Source organism: Equus quagga, chromosome 10 (genome assembly GCF_021613505.1).
Source record: "Equus quagga isolate Etosha38 chromosome 10, UCLA_HA_Equagga_1.0, whole genome shotgun sequence".
In the NCBI taxonomy this organism is placed as follows: domain Eukaryota; kingdom Metazoa; phylum Chordata; class Mammalia; order Perissodactyla; family Equidae; genus Equus; species Equus quagga.
In genome coordinates, this window is record NC_060276.1 from 108,063,921 (window position 1) to 108,078,568 (window position 14,648).

The 14,648-nt window shown below is 40.9% G+C and overlaps 2 protein-coding genes across 3 annotated transcripts in view; one reads left to right on the plus strand and one right to left on the minus strand.

Annotated features, from left to right (window-relative positions):
• The window catches only part of MAP3K15 (mitogen-activated protein kinase kinase kinase 15), a 131,983-nt gene extending 130,024 nt beyond the window's left edge, over window positions 1-1,959 (plus strand). The window contains exons 27-29 of the mRNA XM_046673390.1: window positions 295-404; window positions 483-559; window positions 1,149-1,959. Coding sequence (XP_046529346.1) covers window positions 295-404; window positions 483-559; window positions 1,149-1,236 — 275 coding nt within the window. The 3' untranslated portion in view covers window positions 1,237-1,959. The remainder of the gene's footprint in view (window positions 1-294; window positions 405-482; window positions 560-1,148) is intronic.
• PDHA1 (pyruvate dehydrogenase E1 subunit alpha 1) overlaps window positions 196-14,648 on the minus strand; it is a 16,735-nt gene continuing 2,282 nt past the window's right edge. The window contains exons 2-12 of one of the 2 annotated variants that reach the window (XR_006890308.1): window positions 11,544-11,603; window positions 10,824-10,997; window positions 9,918-10,044; window positions 8,577-8,668; window positions 7,449-7,541; window positions 6,482-6,637; window positions 6,248-6,319; window positions 4,174-4,241; window positions 2,940-3,048; window positions 2,254-2,474; window positions 196-1,244 (exon numbers count right to left, since the gene is read on the minus strand). Coding sequence is in view for 1 of the 2 variants with exons in the window: in XM_046673389.1 (XP_046529345.1) it covers window positions 2,310-2,474; window positions 2,940-3,048; window positions 4,174-4,241; window positions 6,248-6,319; window positions 6,482-6,637; window positions 7,449-7,541; window positions 8,577-8,668; window positions 9,918-10,044; window positions 10,824-10,997; window positions 11,544-11,603 (1,116 nt within the window). In the remaining variant the exon portion in view is untranslated. Of the gene's footprint in view, window positions 1,245-2,147; window positions 2,475-2,939; window positions 3,049-4,173; window positions 4,242-6,247; window positions 6,320-6,481; window positions 6,638-7,448; window positions 7,542-8,576; window positions 8,669-9,917; window positions 10,045-10,823; window positions 10,998-11,543; window positions 11,604-14,648 lie in introns of those variants that run through there. The other variant, XM_046673389.1, reaches the window with a different exon arrangement.

Below are 14,648 nucleotides of genomic sequence, written 5' to 3' on the forward strand. Positions count from 1 at the left end.
TCCTAAGAAAAGGCATTTTAAAGACTAGGGAATAAGCATTTAAAATGGTAGACAAATATATCAAATTTCAAACTAACTAAAGCTATCATAGGTAAGGATTATTTTAATCTCTGGAAAGTGAATCCAAGAACTATGGATTGTTGTGCAATGTGTATTCGAGCAGCTGAGACAGGTTTAATTCATTTCCTCTTCACATTTACATTCTGGAATAGTTTATTTCATCAACTTGTTAGTTTTGAGGAGTTTTACTGTTACAGATTAATATGCAACAAAACGAATTTCTGATCATTACAGATATTACAGAGACCTCAGCATCCCCTCCTGGGTCCTCTGGGCAGAGAACAGATAAAGAGCTTGTAGACTGGCTGCAGCTGCAAGGAGCGGATGCGAATACAATTGAAAAGGTAACTTTATAACCAAAAACCACTCCTATGCGATTATTCCTATGCTATTGGCTCTTACATATTTGATCTCTGTTTCAGATTGTTGAAGAGGGTTATACACTTTCTGATATTCTGAATGACATCACTAAGGAGGATCTTAGATACCTTAGACTACGGTAAGAATAGTCTCAAAACAGTAATAGATAGTGACTTTTTCCCGTGCGATTAGGCTTTTAAATAAAGCAGTAGGAAACAAAGTGCTGGTAACTTTACCCCTTCATTGAAATGAATTCTCTTTCCTGTGGCTTAGTCAGAAAACAAAACAAACTACCCAAAGTCACTCCACACTCGAGTTTTCCCAGGCTGAAGTTGGGAAAAAGCTGAGAAGTGGCAGAAGCTGAAGGCCAGGTAGGAAAAGTCAGAGAGCAGTAGGAAGGGGAAACGGAAGAGCCTTCTGCTCTCTGTGGCTGGCTGAGAGCGCAGTGAGGACACGCACGAGATGCCAGCATGCTATACCCACATGGCAACCTGCATTCTCCTTCCCGTGTCATCCACCAGCCTCTAAGGCCGTGTCCTACTCCTACAAGTGTCATATGTGGAGGGAACATATTTTTACTTAAAAAAAAAAAAACAACTTAAGACTAGACAGCCAATCTAGAATTATATACTATAGCTTTTGCCGTAAGGGCTCCTAAAGAAGTATTTTGTGGTGTTGCTCTGAAGCGATCTTTTCTTATGACTCTAAAGAAGACTCTTGTCTCGTAGTGGTGGTCTCCTCTGCAGGCTCTGGACTGCAGTCTCCCAGTACAGAAGACGGGCTCAGGGGTCCCCAGCAACCCAAGATGAAGCTTAATCAGTCCACTAAGCCGGGGGACAGAGGGAGCAAAGAGCCAACACCTTTGTTGTTAACATACACACGAATTCTGAGTTTACACAAGGAAAACACCAGTGTTCAATGAACAATTCAAGAACTTGAAGTTTTAAAGACCATCCTTACTGAGATGCGGTTTTTTTGTACCCTGTTATTTATCAACATGTTTTAAAGGTGAGTAAAACTTACCTTTATGTATGCATTGTGAGAACCGTATTTGTGAACCTTAGTTTTGGCATCCCAGAGTGTTTTATGGAATTCTTAAAAATGAATTTTAATTTACTTTAATGAAAAGAATCAGTCCACCCTATAGCACTTGCTGGAAAGGTGAAACAATGGGTGTTTAAAAATAACAAAAAGGCTGGGAATCACTGTTCTGGATTATGCATTACTATTAACTGGCACTGCACTTAAATTTGAAAGAGATAAGAATATGCCTTATATTTAATGTTTGATACGAATGTAAATAGAAAACTCTTAAGAAAATAGCTTCATATTTATATTGAATGTATAAATGGAGAAAACTAAGTTATTACTTGTCCGTCCACCCATTGTCTCATTATAATAAATATTGTTTTATTAAGGAGAAACAATGGTCAGTGTGAACAGGCTCCAGCACCAACATGCACACTAATGGGTACACTGTTAGCTGTTGGGTAATGCAAGTATGCCACTGCGAGGGACAGGGGCACGACCCCCCCCCCCCCCCAAAAGGTGGCAGAGTTAGTTGGACAGGCATACGAGGAATTGTATAACTAAAGAATATTTGTTAAAATAGTATACAACTAAATCAAATAGAACTATTTTAAGGAAATAATTTGTGGTAAGGCTAAACAAACTCTGTAGTTCCTTTTTTGGGCCTATATAAATCTAAAATAACCTTTATAAAATACTTAAGTGTGCAATAACCTCTTTTAATGCAACACTGTACAACACTGCATGCAATTTTTAGTCTTAAAGTTTACAAGAACAAAGTTGAGAACACAAAGAGTTCCTTACAGTTGCTGCCGAACAGCCCACGGAAGGTGTAACCATCCATTACGTGCAGACACCCATTAACTGATGGACTTAAACTTGATCCACTGATTCGCACCGCGAACTTCAAAAGGCGGATCGCTGCTGTAGATGTGATGGCCTAGTTCTTCCAAAGGTGGTTCGGGATCAGCTGTGGCAAACTGGGCGGCATCCTCAATTTCTTTCCTCACTTCAACATCAATTTCCTAAAAATCAGATTCCAATTCAAGAGACTTCGAACAAACAGCAGCTTAGGTACCAACTAGTTCTACTTGGAACCTGTTGTATAACTCTAACGTTCCTACTAGCACTAGAAGTACTAACAGTGGGTATTTCAAAGATTTTATTTTTTAAATAAATGACAGAGTGATCCACACAAGAATATTTTGGAGTACAGACTTCAACATTTAAACAGACATACCCTGGCGAGGGAACATTTATAAATTACAAATCCAAGGTACATTTTTAGGAAGAAAGAACTATGCTATTGCGGGGGGGGGGGGGGGGCGGTTTATAGACTTTGCCACTATGACTGATTAATGTCCTGTGGTAATACCATACATACTGCTCCATTTACTTAGTTCATCCAGGAGTGGCAGCTTTACCTGATTGCTGAGAAAAGAGAGCCAACCTTTAAAGCTCGACTTTTAAACCACTGAGAATGACTGTACCTTTAATTCTTCAACACTGGCAAGGTTGCTGTTCACCATTCTATCCTTGAGAAGCATGATAGGGTCACTCTTACTTCTTACTTCCTGAATTTCTTCTCGTGTACGATAACTACAGGGAGGGAAACGTAGTTATAACTAAGAATAGTTCCAGGATAGCAAAGACAGTTCTCTGAAATACAACGTGGGGCCAGGCTGGTGGCTAATAGAGTGAAATACGTTTCTGAAACGAAAGAGCACGTCAATACCTATGTCACTGTGGGAGTGGCGGAATTATACTTCCAAATGCTTCTATCTTTTATAGAAAACTCTAGCTTGGCAATTCACCTGGCCTCCCTAGCATTCTGACCACAGGGGCCAAGTTTTCAGTTGCTGCTTTGATCTAGATGTAAGGGTATGAAGGAAGTGGGGGAGCCTCTTTACGTGCTAACTGGCCTACCCTTTTGAGCTCCTGACATTTTACACGTGTGGGGAGAGTGGAGCCGGTTTTTGTGTGGTGGTAACTATAAACTTTGAGGCATCAGTATGCTAAGCAGGAAATAAATGTACCTTTCCTGTCTCCCTTAAAATACTTCCAATGATGTAGCACAAGGATGTAACACTAAAGCAAGGATTCTACCATTTTTTGAAAACAGAATTACACTGTTTATTTTTCCATACAAGTTGCTCTTTATAACGTTTTCCCTTAGAATTCCATTCTACACACAAAGGCTTACTATAGTTTACTTTGAATCTACTTCTTTTAATTGTGTCACACTCCGGGACTGCAGTATTACATGCCAGAGTTACTTAAGTGACAAGTAAAACTCTTATCGTCCTAGTGTAACATTTCAACATATTGAATACCTCAAGTGCCAGTTAGCCTCACTCTGTGTCAGTCAGTCAGAACACTTTCAAATTCCAATCCTCTGCTAAATGTCCCCAAATATACTACTCTACTACCTGGCCTGTTTTATGCAACAATTTCTCTCTGCAATTGTTTTTTTATCACTGCTCATGCTCACATGTACACACTATATATTGTAGGGATTTTCAGACTGCTTTCTATATTGGAACTGTACTGGGAGGCATTGCTTTCAGGCTAGACTCAAATAACTACTTGGCTAATGCAATGCATGAAGTCAGCTGGTGTCTGGCTTCAAAAGTCAATGTGGAAATGCTTTGCTTTTTCATGTGAGTAGCACCATTCAAAGCCCACCCGCGTTGGACAGCACACTCAGATTTCCCATGACCATACCTGACTCCAGGATCACTCATGCTGTGTCCATGGTAACGGTAAGTCTGCAGCTCCATCAGTATGGGCCCCTAAAACAGAAACCAAGGTTAAGTGAGACAATGGACATAACACACCAACAATCCCTAGCCTCAAATGCAGACCCTTTCGGGATCAAACATATTCAAATCAGCTGAGTTATCAAGAATTAAGTTACCTGTTTTCATTTCTAATAGCTATTACATGTCTCATCCTTCTCTTCTGATTTTTAACAGGAACTTAATAAAAGCAGCCTGCTGCAGTTGTTTTGAATCAAAAAGGCATTTAGTATGTTATAGAGGCAAGTGATGTTAAATAAAAAATTGTCCATTTCATCAGCATTGCATTTGAACACCTCAGAGTTAATGAAGAAAAACCTATTAGAAAACAGGTATGACAGTGGGAGAGGGGATGGCTTTTATCTTCAGGGTTAACAGGCTACTCTTTTCCCCCAGTCACAGGTGAAATGACCTACCAGTGTTCTGATCCTTTTAAAACACTAGAGAAAAATACAATATAATCTCTAAGAATAAGATTAAAAGCAAACCTCTATGTCTGCTGCAAAGTATAGAAGGATGGGAGAACTGAAGATAGGCTGGGTAGGTGAATTTCCACCTCACACCCATTTCATGAATCCTGCTTCACACACATCTGGCTAGTGTGTAACCAAGTTGGCAGGCACTGGAGCTCTGATACTTAAAGCTGCGACTCTGCTGGGAACCTGGCCAGCCTGGCTGTGCACCACCAGGTAGCTTGCTCATGCTACATTAGCCCCCTTCCAGAGACAACTGTGAGCAGTGAGGGGAGGGGTGGATCTAGGATCCCTGGGTAGTTTGGTATAGTAGTTAAAAAGGAGGACTCGGAGTCCAAGTGATTGCCTTCCAATCCTGACTGTAATATGTAGTAGCTATGTATTCTTAACTGTTCTGTGCCTCAGTTTCCTCATCTGCGAAACAGGTAAAACAGTAACAACCTCACTCAGCTATGCAGACTAAGATAATACATAAAAAGTGCTTAGTGTGTTGACTGACCCATGTCAATCCCTCACTATCATCTGTTCTTTCTGATAGGCCATCCAGTAGTCATATGGAAGCACGGTGGGTTCGGCTAAGGGAGTGGTGATAAGGGGGTTTCCAGACCCTCCCCTAATTCTAAGATAGGCTTGTTCAGGCTGGGAAAGTTGACACACATCATAAACCACTGAGCCCATTTCTATGCAGGGTTGGATCCCACAAATTCTTTCAGAAACTGGGAGAGATGGTGACGATAGCTACCACTCAGGGCCTGGACCTCTAGTCTTGGGAGTCCTGATGCAGACTGCTAAGCCTGCTGCCGCCAACCTGCCATCTTAGTCATGCACTGCTTGCCATTTCCCTCTCTGCTTCACCCCCTTTCTCCCATTTTCATCACTGCTAGCCAAATCTTATTGGCATTACTTCCCAAACACAGGGGAAGTCAGTGAAAGGTAAACCTCAGGGGCATGCTTTCTGGGCTGTGGAACACTGATTTAGGGAGAACATCTTTCACTAGCTCTGATGGCACGTAAGCCTCTTTTTAGGCCAATCTCACTGTTCTAAAACTGAAAGGTCAAGATTCTTAAGACTAAAACAGCAAGACTAAGATTACATACTTTAACCATAATACTTAATTGATAGACAACAAACTTAAATGCCTATTATACAAGAGAAGTTGTGTGCTGAGCATTGTTCTTAACCTGTTCATTCAAGGGGTTTATGTTTAGTGGGGGGTGTGGAGCAGTTGGAGGCACATGATTAACCAAACCAAAAGGCACAATAGATTAAGGATCATGATGAAGACAGGCAAAATGCTGAAGAAGCACGAGAAGAAAAGATTTACCCCAAATGGGGGCAAGGTGGAATGTCTCCCAGGAGGTGAGCTCCAGGACCACAGTCTCTGGACTGGACTCTGCTTCTATCTTACACACCTCAATTAGCAGCTACCCCGGAATCGCGACAATGGACACACGGGAGGCATTAACTTTAAGACAGATAAATATCATTAGAAGTCTCTAGCCCACAGACCTAAGAGAAAGTCTTACCTTTCCAGATCTACAATAGGCAGCTGCAAACCTTGTCGCCTCCCGGACACACAGGATATCCATTCCATCTACCTGTTCAAAAACGGGATGGGGCAGAACATAAACCATTTTAATTTTATATGATCTGTTCATGCTAAGAAAATAGAACTCCCCAAATTGCCTGAGATTATCAAAGGCACACACAGAAACATCAAGCCAGAGGGTTTAGCCCAGCTCCATGACACGGGTACTTACCCTCAGCCCAGGGATGAAGTCACCTCTCTTGTAATAATCAGTGCTGGCTGCTGCTCTCTCAACAGAAGTTCCCATTCCGTAGCGGTTATTTTCACAGATGAAAATACAAGGCAATTTCCACAAAGCTGCCATATTGTAAGCTTCGAATATCTGACCCTGGAAGTACGTATAAAAAGTTCAAGTAGTTTCATTTTGCTATTTCTCTCTGGATGACTTCATCATCCCTAACAGCTGCTGCTCTACCTGGCAGAGAAAGCTTTCACAAAGGATGGAAAGCCTCTTCTACAACCAAGCTTTTCAGGCAAAGGAGTGTGTGTTGGGGGGTGGTGGGAAGTAGCAAGCATCACCTCTTTTGCAACTAAGAGAAGTGACACACCAAACACCACCACTTGCTTCTTTGAGGCCAAGGCAGTGGTATAGAAGACAATGGAAAAAGATCAACATGTAAAATATGCTTTATTATAAATTTACCCACTGGATAACCAGAGTGAACCACTGTCTGAGAATCAGCATCCAGAGCAGGGCCTCAGAGTGTCATCCACGGACTGGTGACTACGTGGACCATGACAGAAGTGCAGAAAGACTCAGGGCCCAGAAACTACGAGAAGAATTTGACAATGCCATGGCATCTAAGAGAATGCCTGTGTATGTTACAGCACTGGTTTAAAAACTGGTTTGCAATGGGTTAAAATGTAAAAAGGTCCGTGACCACAGACAGTTTGTGAAGTACTGAGGAAGAGCAAAGGAGAGCTCCCTCACAGGAGTGCACCCCTACACAGCACTTGTAAAGCATGCCAAGAGGTAAATCTCTAATCTGGCCATGAAACCAAATTTTTAGCTTGCCGTATGAATGGCTATTTCAACTAATAAGCAATACAGTACTTTCCTACAAAATGACCTCTGAATACTCAACACTTTGGACATAAAAGCCTAATTGTTATTAGAAAGTTAAGAAACACATACTCACCTGATTAGCAGCACCATCGCCATATAAAGTCAAACAGACCTCATCTTTTCCAAAATACTTACAGGCCAGAGCAATCCCAGCTCCCAGGGGCACCTAATATTAAGGATAACCAAGAAAGCAACCACAGAAATCCGTGAGGGGAGAAATTAATGCTCTGATTTTAACTCCTGGCTAGAATCTGAGATGGAAATTACACTCAACTCTCCCTCACAACTCTCCCTCCCTTAACCCTATCTCTGCTTACTCCAACCCCCAATATTGTAAACAAACTGGTAAAGTAACATAATTATTATATTCTATTCCAACCATTAGGCAATAACATTTCTGCACTCAAAGATTCAACTCCTAATCCTAAAGAGCCAAAAGATGAAACCTAGGTTGTTTTTTTAAAAAGCAGAATCTTAATATTATAGACAGTAAACCAAACAATCTAGTTATGATTTTATGCTGTTACTTTTGCCCTGAGCTAACATCTGCTGCCAATCCTCCTCTTTTTGCTGAGGAAGACTGGCCCTGAGCTAACATCCGTGCCCATCTTCCTCTACTTTATATGTGGGAGGCCTGCCACAGCATGGCATACCAAGTAGTGCCACATCCGCACCCGGGATCTGAACTGGCGAACCCCGGGCCGCCGAAGCGGAACGTGTGTACTTAACCGCTGTGCCACAGGGCCGGCCCCTATGCTGTTACTTCTTCATTATTCACTAACTGATGAGAATAAGGAGGACGCCATAAGCACAGAAGTTGGCTCTGGATTCTAACTAGGCCCCTGAGATCCTGATCAACTGCCTCCTGTCTACGGCAGGGAGAAAGAAGTAGGGTGAAGTGGATGTGACGAAGCAATTAATGTACTTCAATGTAAATTAAAAGGTGAAGGTATAGCTCCACTGCTAGAGGCTCTTGTTTACTCGAGAACATAAATACCTAAAAGGAAAAATTTTAAATCAATGACCAAATCTATCTATTGAACAATCAAATGGTAGGGTAAGAATCAATAGGTCTTTCAAAGCACACCAAGTCCCCAAAGTACTAAAATACTTCAGAGGGAAGTTTCTGGGGTAAAAAATAATGTAAAGACATGAGCCAAGGCCAAATCCAGGAAAGCACGCAATCCTCATCCTCAACTACCTGAGCTCCGACAATGCCATTGCCCCCGTAGAAGTTCTTGGCATACATATGCATCGATCCTCCTTTTCCTTTAGCACAACCTCCTCTTCGTCCTAGAAATGGCAGCGCACACACATACACATCAAAAACCAAATATACAAAACAAACAAAACCAGACCCCAAGTATTTTCTTAGAGGCACAACCATTAGAACTGAGAAGCCAATTTAATTATGTAAGCACCCGTCCCTCTTTGCAAACATATTCCTCGTCTCCCGGTCCTTTTATAATGCAGGTCAGACCAGTCCCATGTCCTTGACTTTTCCAACCTTTCCAGCTCTAATCACTGATTTCCTTCAGATGTTAGCATGGTACTCTAGACTTTATTTTTTATCTTTTTGCCAGTTACAAACATCTTCCGCCCTCTCCCACAATAGTACACTAAAGAGTTCAAGAGTCCAGGGGGCTGGGCCCGGTTCTGTGGCCGAGTGGTTTAAGTTCATGCGCTCCACTTCGGTGGCCCAGGGTTTTGCTGGTTTGGATCCTGGGCTCAGACATGGCACTGCTCGTCAGGCCACGCTGAGGTGGTGTCCCACATGCCACAAGTAGAAGGACCCATAACTAAAAGACACAACTATGTACTGGGGGAACTTGGGGGAAAAAAAAAAAGATTGGCAACAGTTGTTGGTTCAGGTGCCGATCTTTAAAAACATAATAATAAAAAGAGTCAGGGCAACAAAGACAAAGGGAATGTTAAGAAGATTCCCAGAATTTAAATTGCATACATTGATATGCTTCTACTCAATTTACTTTCTATGATTGCTAGATTTCTGCTGGCATGCTTGAGTGATGATAAACACTATTCTGAATTTTATAGAGCTAACTTTTTTAAACTTTTGCCTGAGGGGCCAGATGACCTCAGAAATGGTCAGTTTACTCAAAAGCACAACAGAGGCGCCTGAGTATCAAAAGGGAGAGGGTTTTCTTTTAACTCAAAGAGTTTTTTTTTTAAAGATTGGCACTTGAGCTAACAACTGTTGCCAATCTTTTTTTCCTTTCTTTTTTCTGCTTTTTCTCCCCAAATCCCCCCGGTACATAGTTGTATATTTTAGCTGCGGGTCCTGCTAGTTGTGGCATGTGGGACACTGCCTCAATGTGGCCTGATGAGCCGTGTCATGTCCGCGCCCAGGATCCGAACCAGCAAAACCCCAGACCACCAAAGCGAAGCGTGGGAACTTAACCACTTGGCCAGGGGGCCAGCCCCTCAAAAAGGTTTTAATATTAACTTCTAACGGTTAGCATCTTAATAGGGGATTTGAAAATCTAATTCACTAATTCCCCCTTTTTGTAAATCAATAGCAAACCTGTAAGCTCGGCGAGAATTTCTCGGACAGACAGCCCACGAGTAAAGGTAAAGCCGTGAGCCCGATAGGCTGTGATAAGATGGTCTGTGGGGTTGATGCCGGCCTCCAGGCCCACACAACAAGCTTCCTGCATTAAAGGAAGAAGCAATGATGAGTCAATACAACACACATTTCCAGAGAAAAGGCTTCCTAGACTATTATGAAACATTTGGCCTAGCAGTACTCTTAATAACCACAGAAAGTAGCTCTATTTTTCATCAGAAACAGAGTGAAGAGTAAGGCCAAGCCAGAAGCCACACACTGGCAATCCACAGATATGCTCTTTCCCTTAGCCTGTGCAATGATTTGGAAAAAAAAAAAATCCTGAATCAGATGTCAACATTAAAATATTGCAGGAATTTCACATGAAAATTAAGATTTGTCTTCTCTTGAAGAAACGAACAACAGAACATTAGCCTCATATTTCCACATGGCACCAACCGGCTGGAATCAAGTCATGACATCCCCTGCAGGGAGACCTGTCCACTCCAGTTCACCACCAGTCCCTGTCACCATTCTCCATTTTTTGCATAGCTGGCCTTCTTCACTCATTTATTCTACCCAGCTGGTCTCTGTAGGCATTGGAATTTATAACCCTTGGCTTAAACCCACAAAACAAAAACCCTTTCCTCCAAAAGTATATCCAGTACAGGTGATCACAATGTGATAAAGACACAGGAAATCAGCAATGTGATACGTGAATAAATTCTTTAGCATAAGCTTCATAGCAGGTCTCAACATTCCCAATTTTATTCTAAAATATCCGCCTAGAACCTTTCGGATGCATAAAGCAGGGTAAAGGCCAATAAATACAAACCATATTTAAATTCATAAATAACATAGCTTTATTACAAAACTACCACTCACCTGACCATCACACAAGTGACAGAAACCACGAATAATTTTCTGTTTATACAGCTGATCTGCCTTTAACTCCATTCGGCGGACAGTCTGCATCATCCTGTAGTATCTGAGCCCGTCCTCCCTGGTGAGCACTGTCGTGACAGGAGGGCCCTCTTCCAGCCGGTGTAGATCACATTTCTGAAATGGGATCAGACAGTTACCACAATATAAACACTGCCAACCCATTCTAAGATCTAACTCCACTGCAGGCGATATTTAACTCAAAAACCCGCAGAGGAGCACATCAGAAATACTGTATATTGCTTCTGACTCCTTAAGTCACAAAGCACACTGTGCAATGGGATAGGGTTTTGGAAGAAGGAAATCTTTCTAAGATGACTTTCACTGAAAACCCCTAGAAGTCAACTGAGTTATAGGGCGAAAGACAAACTTTCAAAGCAGCATTCTAAGAATCTTATTCAAATGTTTACCAAATCACATTCTAAATTTTGGAGTAAGTCTTTAATTTTTCAGCTTGCCCCCCAACCCCCAGAAATACTGGCAAGCTGCTAAGTAAGAAGAATAAATTCTAATTTCTGCTAAACTTCTCTGAATCTTTGATTCTAGAACATTTGGAAGAAAACGGTGAAAAAGCATGAATATCAACATGTTCTACTCCAAAGGTAAAACTGTATATCAAAGTGTACCTGTGGAAAAATTAACACAAAATAAAACACCTCTTACCTTAATTTCAAACGTAGCATCGTTTGCAAAACTACGGGAGGCCACCAGCACTCTGCTTGCCTTGAAAGACCAAAATATACAAATATCAGTACTTTTTATTGTCAGTTATTTTTTAAGTCATTATTATTATTAATCGGTTATCAGGATGCAGTCCTGATATATTCATGGGATTATCTTCCATTCTGTTCACTGTGTTGAGATCTCGTCTTCCAAAATGAATCCATACTTTGGCCAATGAAAGACGATCATACCCCATCTGAAGGCAAATAGCAGAAAGAAAAAGAGGGCAAAACCCATCCACTTAGTCACTTTGTTTCCAAAGAAATTACAGTGAGAATGTGATAAAGTTAATGGCCAAATTGAAGAGACTAGATAATCTGTGGCTTTGTTTATTTATGCTATTCTCAGTCATAACCAGATATATGGAGCAAACTAAAGCTTCACTTTCAGAATTATTCTTCAAATAAAACTATGATTCAATTCCTATTTCAGGCAAACCACTTTTCTATGAAATGATCGTATAAGAAAATTATTTTAAACTGTTCAAAGTATGAGATAAATACATGAGAAATATTCAAGACAAAAGAAAAGATACTTAGCACTCCCTGACTCAAAAACAATGAACTTCAGGGATGTTTTATAATTTGAACAGCCTACATCTTAGGTAGGCTCCTCCTAAAGCCCCAGAAAGGAGAGAGGTTCTCTAAAAGTGTCCCCTTCTCGATGTTTGGGTGGCTGTCACCGCATGGGGGCTATAAAGCTGAGGGAAATGTTTCGCTTTCACTCTTTCAATCGAACATACTTGCTCACAGCAAAAGAACTCTATGTGATAGCTAAGGTCCAGGTTAGACCACAAACATTTAACCAATTAGTAGTATTGTACTATTTTAGCCACATTCTGCCACGTTTTCACATACCAATATGTAAACCAACACAACTTCCTTTCACAGAGACTTGAAGCACATTCTTCGGATCCCACAAAAAGTACTGTTGATATATTCATACAGTGTATTACCTTACCTTCTAGCTCTGGACTTAATCTTGGTGAGAAAGGTTCATTAAGACTGACCTGCTAAGTGTACCTCCAAGTATACAAGCCAACAGGCAGAAAGCTATTAGCTACTTATCTCTTCACTCATCAATATACCATTATCTGATAAAGCCAACAAGTAAAGACAATGACATTGCTGGAGGAAAAAAGCTTAAATACTACAAATAAATGCTTCAGTTAAGTTAGAGGAGGAGAGAGTCCATTTGATATATCTAAGAATAAGTGAAGAAAATTGGGAAGAAGTAGGGCTGACAACGGCGAGGTGACCAAAAAAAGGTTATATTTGGCAATTGTGAAACAGACGTTATTTCTGGCAGTTAACAAATAATTTTATGGGGCCAGAAATATTTCTTGTATTGCAAAATAAATTTCCAGATACAGTTGCAGAAACTGCAGTTTGGGGAAGGATTTAAAACTAGAGACCAATGACAGTTCTATATAACAAAAAGCAGGAAGGTAAGGTCAAAGACTATGACGCCAGAAAGCTACTTAGATTCTTTCTCCCCAATCTGATTATTAGGAATCTCAAAAACATGAAGGATCACTGTATGATGGGTGAAAGGAGCCGAGTTAAGTTAAAGAAACTAAAAGTCGTATAAGAAGTGGGAGTATATCATAAGTTTAACTGTTGAGATTGTTGAAAAGATTATCATTCATTTTCTCTGGAGAGCCATAAAAAGTTCTCTGTTAAATGGGATTCCTCTTTGAGAGATTATGGACAAACCTATTCAAATTTTGAAAAATAAAAACTTTTTCTAAATACATGGAAACCATTCAAATGAAAGATGAAAAATACTTCAACAATTCCAGATTCTCCCAGTGTAAATTAAAAATCTTACCTACTACTTAAAAAGCCAAAAGAATACTGGTAGTAAACAGCTCATAAAAGAAGGGGTCATAATGGAAATACAAACAGTAAGACAAAGAATAAAATTAGACACAATTTAATCTTCTGTGAAATAAGAACTTCAAAAACTCTCAACCTCATTCAAAGATGAAATCACAGGTACTTAAGTAACAAGTGCAGTGGGCTCTCCGCTTTCATTTTAGACAGACACTCTCAACTCTCTGTAGGAGGTGCTAGCATCTAGTTTCTGAAAGTTTGGTAGGTTGGCTGAAGGGTAGCAAGCTGAAGGAGGCAAGAGTGGGACAACATCCTAAGGCTGGGGCTGACCCGGTGACAGAGTAGTGGTTAAGTTCACGTGCTCCGCTTTGGCCGCCCAGGGTTCGCCAGTTCAGATCCTGGGCGCAGACTTAGCACTGCTCATCAAGTCATGCTGAGGCGGCATCCCACACAGAAGAACTAAAAGGACATACAACCAGGATATACAACTATGTACTGGGGCTTGGGGGTGGGGTGGGGGGAGGACTGGCAACAGATGTTAGCTCAGGGCTAATCTTCCTCACCAAAAAGCATACCTTAGGAAGCAAAAAAAGTCCCAAGCCTTCCACCTAGCCCAACCCTGAGTAAGCCCTGATGCTCTCAAATCCTCAGAAGTGAAGACCATAATTACAGCAACATTTCCACTTAGGTCCTCTAAGATATTAAATACTACACCTACTTTAATTCACATGAGTTTGTTAAAAGGTAAATTCCTTAAACCTGTTTGTCACTTATGCTTAGAAACTGGTCATTTCTGTCTTGATGGGACTAACATCTGATACATTGACTTAATTTTAATGACACTTTTACAAATCAAAGTTTCAAACCCAGAATCACTGGGAATCTGGCATGGTGTGGAACAAGAAACTTGTTCACTCCATGACAGACAGTTTCAAGTGTGTTTTCCTTCTGCTAACAATGATCTTTCTCACATTAAGAAGTATAGGTTAAAAAAAAAAAGTATAGGTCTCTGATGATTCTAAAACAAACACTCTGAACACTCTAAGCAGCCTATATTAACACAACTGAAACCTGACAGATGAATGAGCACACCAGACCCAAGAGCCTGAAGTGCACTGAGCACTCTGGGGACATCTCATCTATTACTGTATTACAATTTATGGGAACATTAACCCGCTGATTTGCTTTCTCTCCGGGGGGGGGGGGGGGG